General features: G+C 37.3%; 1 protein-coding gene across 1 annotated transcript; it reads right to left on the minus strand.

The window, feature by feature from the left end:
- Positions 1 to 3970: 3970 nt before the first annotated feature.
- On the minus strand, positions 3971 to 7030 carry LOC145777598 (protein LSM12 homolog B-like). The gene is made up of 5 exons (XM_082589022.1): positions 6753 to 7030; positions 6150 to 6283; positions 5687 to 5796; positions 4941 to 5088; positions 3971 to 4589 (listed from the first exon to the last, which is right to left on the minus strand). Exons 1-5 carry the CDS (start codon positions 6883 to 6885, stop codon positions 4533 to 4535), a joined length of 582 nt encoding a protein of 193 aa, XP_082445148.1. The 5' UTR covers positions 6886 to 7030; the 3' UTR covers positions 3971 to 4532.
- Between the last annotated feature and the right edge of the window lie 2822 nt (positions 7031 to 9852).

Genomic DNA, 9852 nt, shown 5'->3' on the forward strand with positions numbered 1-9852 from the left:
CCCCCGGAAAATTTTGGAAAAATTACACTCAAATAATGGATTATAGCACTTTTTGAAAACACTTTTAGGGTAATATTTGTATGAAATTTATTAGCAGATAAACAGCTATTAACTTATTAAAGATAGCTCTTACACACGAACTGGCAAAAACTGCGGCTAAATTAGAGAACACCAAAAACACAGCTAAACAAAAACTCAATAACTACAGAAAAGCCCAACAGAGTAAGCCATTCTGAAATTGCTTCCACAAATTAGTTCAAAGAAATGTAAATCGCGTAAATTTTGGGCGATTTACGATTTGGAAAATTTATTGGTGTCTTTCTGTGTGTCTAAAACAAGTCCTTGGGGGTGTTAATAGCCAGATATCTTGGAAAACGATATAAATTTCTACAAACTTTATTGCATTTTCAACAAAGGGCTCAACTTCGGAATCCAAAGTTTGAAAATTTGGGGGGGCATGGCCCCTTTTGCCCCCCTGGCTACGCCTATGATTCCTACACTGTTGCCAAACAGCCCTCTTGATTTAAATATTTTTGTTTCATTCGCAGGAATTCACAATGATAAAGATACACAAGAAAAAGCTGCTGATGTGCAATGAATCTCCATCTATCAATACGATTTGATGTGGCTTGTTTCTAATAAATGTGAAAATATACGAAGCTCGGCTGTTACTTTGCTTTGTCACAAAGGGAGAAGTGTTGCTTATAAATCCGTGTTGCTGCTGTTCTTTCGCCCAAGGATTAGCTAGGTTCAACAATAAACTTTTGGTGATGAGCGAGGTTTAAGTACAGAGACGTTTGGCAAATGTAGATGCCAATGCTGTTCAGATGTTTTATGCACCAGCTTGCTTCGCATGGCCAACCTTGGTCAAAGCGCGGGCATCACAATAGTCAATAGATCAGATGAAGCAGCATCATGGTGCATAAAAGTCAACCAGAATTTAGGCGCCAGATGAAGCAAAATGGTGCACAAGCCATCTTGCCAACGTTGGCCAGATACAGATGCCAACGTTGGCAAGATGAAGCAAAATGGTGCATAAAACATTTTGCCAACGTTGGCAAGATACAGAAGCCAACGTTGGCTAGATGCAGAAGTCGACGTTGGCTAGATGCAGACGCCAACGGTGGCAAGATGCATACGCCAACGCTGGCCAGATGCATCCAAATGGTGCATAAAACATTTTGCCAACGTTGGTAAGATGCAGAAGCCAATGTTGGCTAGATGCACAAGCCAACGTTGACAAGATGCAGAAGCCAGCGTTGGCAAGATGCAGACGCCAAAGCTGGCCAGATGCATCCAAATGGTGCATAAAACATTTTGCCACCGTTGGCAAGATGCAGAAGCCAATGTTGGCAAGATGCAGACGCCAACGCTGGCCAGATGCATCCAAATGGTGCATAAAACATCTTGCCAATGTTGGCGTCTGCATCTTGCCAATGTTGCCCCAACAATCAATGTTTACTGGGTAGTTATCTCATGTTTTACCATCAGTTCTTCTGTCAGTTTGAGCACGTAACCAAAGTCACCCTTCGAATCCTCGCGAAAAATTGCATTATGTAGCTTTCAGTGTGAAATAGTGATGCCACAGACAATTCAGTATCATTTGGTTGTTCTAGTGTTAAACATTAATTTTTTTTTTTCATGAACCTGATTTTGGGTGGGCCCACTGTCAATCTGGGTGGGCCTATACCAATCAGGCCCACCCGGTAGATCCGCCCCTGTGCTGCATTCAAATAAATACAGTAGAACTCGGTTAATCCGGATGAAACTGGAAGTACAAATGATTTGTAATCTTTTTCTTGAGAAACGGCTTCGGATTATTTAATCCGGATCTTCGCCTATTCCGGACAAAAGTTGCGCTTTCTCTATCGCTTTATCCGGATTTTCCCGACAGTTTTGCCATTTTATGCTAAAACGTAAAGTGGCTTATTGCGAGAAATTTCTTATCTATTGTTCCGTTAATGTGACGCAATAAATTATTGCGGATTTCTTCTTTTCATGAACAGTAATCCCTTCTAACGCAAAATTCGTGCGCAAATGCTCAAACTCGTACTGTAACTTGAAAAGATGTCGGTGGAATTTTCGGCGGTATGTCGGTGATGTTTTTCCAATAGAAGACTTTGTTTGATTTTTTGTAAGTTTTCCAAAGAAACTCGTCTTCTGTAACTGTTTTCAAAAGTTTTGAGTGATGATGATGTAATGAAATGTAATAAATGATGATGATGATGAAAGCAAAAAGTTTTGAGTGACTACAGATTATTCCGACACGCATGTCTGAAGATATAACTTTTGCCAGTGTGTTCTTGCGTTAGACGCAGAGTCTACAAATACATTCGTTTTACATGCATACTGCATTTCAAAAGAATTCTATCGCTAATATGGTGATCGCGCGTCTCGGAATTGGCAGATGACCACACTAATGCGTTCAATTTCTTTTTTACCGATACCCTTCTATCTAGGTAACGTCAGGCTTGATAGAACCGTCATCGGTTAATCCGGATCAGGGATATCTATAACTACGGGATTGGAAACTATGTGGAACTCAAAACCATTTTATACACCAGTAGGGTCACTTTTCTTTGGGCGCTGCCTTGATAAATAATCAAATAAATTGACCTCAAAGGGCAGCAAGTAGTAGGCTAAACGAACAACCAAAAGTGTAACAATCAATTCACCTCTAAATTGTAAGGTCTATGCTTGCCTGGTTTGTTTATTTGTTTGTATTCCATTAGTGCAGTCATGTTGTATTTTGTTTGCTGTTTAAAAAATTTCCAGAATGAGTATTGATTTAAGTTCTGATGACATCGTAAACGGATTGGTTTCATACTGGATTGGTCTGCGAACAGGTTGATGATAGAACAGCATATTTCACTGATTGCTAAACACTCCTCATTTACTTCTGATCCGATTTGCAGTACGCAAAATGCTAAAGAACAACAGTAGGCGGTTTTTAGACTCGTTGCATTCATTCATTTTTTGGATTCATTGTTTTTTTTCTAGCAGCGTAAATGTACTTTCATAATCAATTAAGTTTTAATGTGAGTGCACATTTTGTATTATTATTGTAAAATCGAATTTTGTATATCTTTTAGTGGGTAATTTATTTTGTTAATCTTTCTGTAGTCGTAGTAATGTAATGACCCTACTGATGTATAGCACTGGATAGAGTTTCCAATCCCGTAGTTATAGATATCCCTGATCCGGATGGAATCGCCGGTCAAATCGAATCCGGATTAACCGAGTTCTACTGTTACCTTTCACATTTCTGAAGATATTGAAAGCTTTTTTAAAAGACTTACGTTCACGGATAGGTAATGGTGAAGCTACGCGTCATATTTATTGTGTGTCACGCAGAGATCCCTCGTGTCACGGCGCGTACATGAAATTGAAGCAGTTCTGGTCACCTCAGAAACACAGCATAGCCTTCATAGATATCTGTCCGGTTGGTAGTTCCGTAATGCTGTGTCATATTTCCAGGCTCCTTTACCCAATGGAAGCAGTTTATAAATGGGACTGTGGTTCAAAACCTCTACTTTTATTTACAAGCAACTTATACGAAACTGCCAGAATAAAGTTCTCGAAACTTTTTCGGTGCGAAGATAAATATCATTGCGTCATCTATAAGCTCTCAGTTCTTTTTTACATTGGCAACGTCAGTAGGTCCATGCCCTGGGCTGTCCTTGTTGCGCAAACACGTTACTTTTATTCAGTCGCTGTTTGTCTCGTCAAGTAATCGTTATAATCCGAGCATGTCAAACTCAATGTATCTCTGATCAATATCTGGATGGTTTTGACATATTTCTAACCTCTCAAAAGACAAGCCAATGTCTGTTTCAAAGCATTATATGGCAGTGGGCTACTTAAACTATATCAGTCTCGTTGCATAACGGTTAAATAAAAATGCAACTTACTTAAATATTACTGTGTCTGACTGACCTAGTTTATGATAAAAATGACTGGAGCCTAATGATCGTCCATTTAATCCGGTTTGCTAAAGACTGAATTAACAAGACAATCTTTACATTAAATGCAACCCAACCAGATGTCATAGGAAATACAGTACAAACAAAAGCAGCCAATGATCCAGATGACGTAAAGGTGACAACCCAGCACCAACTTTTTAAGTTTGCCAACAATCGGGTTGATTAGAAAAATGGAAATTAATTATATGTGACATGTCACAATAGTTACCAAACAATACGGACGCCTCTATGCAAAAAGAAAAAATTCGCCTTTGTGTCGGTCAATTCGTGTGCAAGGCTACGAAACACAATAGTCAAGATCCAAGATAAAACATGTAGGCAAATCTTGATCCGTATAAAACAGATAAAAAGTACAAAAAGACTACTTTGGCCTTCCTCGTTTGGATGACACGTTTTCAAAAAGGCGCCAAACAAAAATTCTTAAAACAATCGCAAGCAGCGTCGCTTTGAACCCGACATTGGATCAAACGTGTCTACGATTGTGAGTGGTCAAGTAGTCACAGCTATGTCCAGAAGAATGAATAAAATAAACGATAAATAAATTATTTGCTATGTTGATCCTTGGGCTTGTGGCTTCAAGTGGTCTTCTTTATGAAACCGTTCTACCTGAAATGGATTTAAAAAAAAGTAAGAATACAAAAAAGACGTAAATAGCACCGTTATAATCTTTCGCGCCCAGTATCATATTATATTGATTTAGATTATGGTTGTAATGCGAAATGTCCAGCATTATTATATTTGTTATTACGTGACACAAAAGCGGTTGGAGACAAAAGTTTGGAATGGAAGAAATTTCAATGATATTTATTAAAAACCGAACCTTGCAAGAAGGTCTGGCAAAACCGCCTCGGTTTTTCGACGGCCGAGCAACGGAAAAACGTTGGGCGCGAAAGTGTTAAATAAAACCAATGTAAAACCCAATGCCGTATTAGAAAGCAAACTCTCTGAAATACTTACTACTTTCTTCACATGATTCAAGCATTGTCCGTCCGGTTGTGAAGGGTCAAGTGAGGTACAATTGTCTAACTGGTACGGAGGCTTCACTAAGACTTCGTCCATGACAGAAATGTTATCTTGTAACCAGCTAACCGTTTGCACAGGCATTCTAAAACAAACATTACTCTTTGATCTACAGAGCTGCCAACAAAGTCCTGCCCTTACTATAAACACCACACATCATCATACAAAATCATTCATCTACAAGAAACAGTCTGAAAACATGTAATCTTGTGAGTGTGACAAAAGCTGCAAATGAAGATGCGTAACAAGGGATAAGTTTTACGACTTTTTAAACAAAAAATCAAGAAGGGCTGCTGTTAAAAATGTAGGGACAGAATTGACTGAGAACAGTCATGAAAAAGTGCTAATATTGGTATTTTTACATTTTATCGTTTGAATATCACTTGGCAGTCTGGAAACAAACGCCAATAATTTTATCACTTCAAAGCATAAGTGTTGGTTGGGAATAAGCAAGTTAGAATACCGAATAATAGGATTTGGTTTGGACTTTTTATGTGCTTACTTTCAAGGTTTAACAAAACAAGAAATCAAATTGACATGCAAGAGATAGTTTACATAGATATTAATTGCAATCAACTAAGTTTCCCAAAAAAATGTGGAAAATTCCATTTTAGCTGCATGAAGACAAACAGGTAAAATAAACCCAAGCACTACCCAATAAACAGTTTTAAATGTTAACCTACGCTTTTCTTAGAAACTTGTATAATTGGATGCCGTCATTGCTGGCGCCGCATTTCCTCGCTCTTGCCAAAACCATCTTTAAAGATATTTCTTCTTTGTATCTTTCAGTAACCTAAAAAAAATTAGGTGTTCAATGTGCATTATGATGTAAGTCAACATATTGTATATACATTAAGCTTTCAAGGTTCACAAGTGTCACTTCACAAGCGTGACCTAAAAAATATGTAACTTTATCTGCATTTTTTATACATTTTTAGAGCGCACACACACAGCTTAATAAAACATGGTTCCTTGAATTTATCACCTCTTTGACTGTATCAATAACTTCAAACAATTATATGACGTGTTACCAGAACACATACATTTACGTATACAGTATACACCAATACATATAGAGTAATTTTAAAGTTTGGAAGAATCTACATAGCTTTTTTATTCACACGTCTGACATTACTGTGGTCCTACCTTGTTGATACTTAAATCAAGCAAAGTCGAAGCTCGTGCATCCGACACCTTGACAACATCTACGTTTGTTATGTAATCTATGTGGATAACAGCCACATCGTTTGTTTCTGATTTGCCAGATACAGGGTTTTGTTCTGAAAAAAAAAATAGTTGTAAAATCTTCCATTCTTGCAATAAAACAAAGTCAGATTGAAGGAGAAAGTATAGATGTACAAATTAGCCTGGTGAAGTCCGATATATTTTGACCATCAAATAAAATATATATACACAGTATACACTTGCCATAACATAACAAGGGGGTAGAAAAACGAAGTCAATTACTGCATGGAGAAAATCAGTCAGTAGAGAAAAATGAATTAAGAATCATGATAAAAAATTAAATCTTGTTTAAAAAGAAATTCTTGTATGATTGGAGTTCCTGATAAAAACTACTCACTTTTCATACATCTTACAATTTTGAAAACTTTACCTCTTGGCTTATACAACATATATATATATTATATACTTTTAAAAATGGCAAACATATTTTTTTAAATTCATGAAAAAAATAAAATTACAACTTAATGATTCTAACTTTGTTGTACAGTATCATGCGATACTTACTTAGAATAAGAAACCTTGTATCATGGTCAAACGCAATAACTTCTCCTTGAATGTCATCGTTGTGGCAAATTTTACATTTGATAATGCTCCCAAGGTTAAACGAATCACTATCAGACAGTCCGGAAGCCGACATTTCTTTCTTGCATTCAAATTAGAATGTGTTGATTTTGTTTTCTTAGGGGATCTGGTTAGTGGATATGAAGTTGATTGAACTGGTAATTAGCTTGTTCTTATTGTTGCACTGATTAACTTACAAAACAATAATTTTTTCTATAGCATGAGCTACACAAAGAATACATATTATTAGAGACCATGCAGTATGCAGTTATAAAGTATGCTCATCAAAAGAACATATATTATATATATATAACAGGGATGGGCATTGGGCAACCTTTTTACATGTAAAAAGCCTCAAAAAAAAAAATTAAGACTAACTTTTTCAATTTTGCTAAAAATTGCAGCCCTTTCTTTCCAAATGATCATGAACTGCCACTGGAATTTAATCTATTCACTTCCAACTAACATTTCTTGACAAAATTACAAATTCAGACTTATTTTATGGTGCGTCATAAAAATTCAATGATTGACTTCCAACTACTTCCAACAAAAGATTCTCAATGCTTCTAAACATTCATGTTTCAGATCACTATGTTGATTGTTTATTCTAGCCCTATGTTTCATTTCTAGCATTTGTTTCATGGGCCTATGAAGGGTAATTTAGAATATTTTGTATTGGTACTTGAGAGTAGTCTATATGCATGCTGATAGTAACGTAGCAAAGGCTTTTTTCAAAGGGTGTCTTTAAAATTGACACAAGTTATGTTCTAGCACTTTGTCGATAAGCCATTTTTATAACAATTTGGTGCTTTTTCATTTGATAGGCTACTTGATTTTTGCTAGAATAAAAATGCTAGAGTTTGTAGCCTCCCATCAAATTTTCGTAATTTATGATATTAACTAGCCTATTTATTTGTAATCTAACATTGTCTTTTTTTGAAAAAACCGTAAGTTATTACTTTTATATAATCATATTATTTGCAGCCATGAATCTTTCCCCTACCATGCCGTGTTGCCAGCCTGCTGCTGTTAAGTAGCCTATATATGACAAGTATATTTCAGCAAAAGACCATAAGCGGTCATCTAGTCAACCACCACCATAGGCGCCGGGTTATGAAAATTGCCGGGGGGGCAAACTTTCTAGCCGACTGATTGCTTACATTGAAAATGATGATGTTTGTTTATCAGCATTGATGTTTGTTTGCGTCTATCTGCCATTGTATATCGCCAAGCTTTATAATGTAGGTTTAGGCCTCGAAATTCACGGCGGACATGTCCGCCGTCACAGCATGTGATGTCCTCGGGAAGTACCATCTAGATCGGTTATATTTGTCCGCCGAGAAATAACACAGGAACTAGCGATACAAATCGTCATTGCATAGCACGAACAATTGTTGCAATAATATATTTTCCAGCGCATTCTAGCGGGCATCTAGAAAATGTGAATACTGTATCCCTTAGCTTCCATTCAAGGAGGAAAACTTTCGATTTTTACGTTGCTTCAACGATTGATGACATTGAATCAGCGTAACAAAGGTGAAATCTTCGCTAAGAATCGATAGGAGTTCAGGTACTTCTACACTAATCACGCGCAATTTAGTTCAAGTTTTACGTCACAATGTCTAGCTTTGTTCTCCGAGTAATAATGATACGACAAGGTTGGTTACTAAATTAGATTATACGAGTAGGCTATTACAGCAAGATGCAACAAAATTTGTTAAGTTTTGGTATTACAGTAAGAAAGAAAAGACCCAAGGAAAATTCACTTTCGCTCACATGACACGCAAAAATAAACTTAAAGAAAAAAGCCTGTGAAACTTTGCACAGCAGAAAATAGTAGCGTTGGTGTAGAAATTTTCTGACTCCTGCCCAGAGTATTGTGACGCAATAATCCACACGACCTCGTTCGAGGGAAGTTAATCAGTTATGTGACGTATTGACCAGCTACACGGCGCTTTGACTCTTCAAGCGCAAGTCGTTGGTCTGATGAAAGCCTTTCAGAGTGACTTTACTGAATTTTTAAAAAGCCTTCTAAAACTGTAGTTACTAGTTATAGTTCTGAAATGGCGAAGAATTATTATCAAGATAAAGTGATTAAGCATGACGATCGACGGCTAAAACCGGTGTGTTTGCTGTGAGACTTGATTTGTCCGCCCAGATAGCTGCTCAGACCGGACACGTTTGTCCGCCGTCAACAAAAACGAATTTCGAGACCTGTAGCTTCGAATTATATGCTAGTCACTTTGAACTTTAGCTCTTAATACGCGTAGATACTAAACTGAGCAAACTGCACCTCGTTATTGACACTCCCAAGAAAAAACAAAGCGGAAGAAATCAAGCAAAACGTTTTTCAATCATTGTTACTATGCTTCAACGGCACCATGCTGGCGTTTATCAGCTACCGTACTTCTGTTTCTTATGTTATCTTAGGAGCAGCGCTCTTGTTGCAACAAGTAGATCTTTTAATTGAGATCGATCCGCAATGAAGGTCAAACCAACGCAAATTTGAACTTACAAACATTTGCTTTAGGATTTTTTTAAATAATTTGCGGGGGGGCAGCCACCCCGAGCTACATTCATGGGGGGGGGCTCCGCCCCCCCGGAGTCGGCACCTATGACCACCACCCCATGCAAACTTATTTGCCAATGCACGTAAGGCACAGACACAACTTCAAATAGTATAATACAAATGAATAAGGTTAAAATGATACGTAAACGGCTTGTTACAAATTAAAATTTCATTGCAATACAGCAACAATTTCTGGTACAAAACTCATTTTTAACTTTCATCTTATTTTTGCTTCATTCCCAATTGATGCAATGGGAATGAAGCAAAAATTCCGATAAGATGCAATGGTGGATAAGTCTTCAACATGTTTCCAAGGACATTTATACAAATCTGTTGCAAGCGTCAAATCTGGCAACCCTATTTTAGTAACTTCTGGACTGGCAGTACTATAAGCGGTCCAGAAGTTACGGTAACTTTCAGACCGTAGTAACTCCTGGACTGTTACACTGGTACATAAAGAAACAGCAAGATCAG

This window comes from Aplidium turbinatum, chromosome 9 (assembly GCF_918807975.1).
Source record: "Aplidium turbinatum chromosome 9, kaAplTurb1.1, whole genome shotgun sequence".
In the NCBI taxonomy this organism is placed as follows: Eukaryota; Metazoa; Chordata; class Ascidiacea; order Aplousobranchia; family Polyclinidae; genus Aplidium; species Aplidium turbinatum.

Coding starts and splice junctions, on each gene's coding strand:
- LOC145777598 (XM_082589022.1), bottom strand. CDS start 6,885: ATGTCGGCTTCCGGACTGTCTGATAGTGATTCGTTTAACCTTGGGAGC. Junction 6,284..6,752: donor TACAAGGTTTCTTATTCTAA/GTAAGTATCGCA, acceptor TTTTTTTTTCAG/AACAAAACCCTGTATCTGGC. Junction 4,590..4,940: donor TGAATCATGTGAAGAAAGTA/GTAAGTATTTCA, acceptor AATCCATTTCAG/GTAGAACGGTTTCATAAAGA.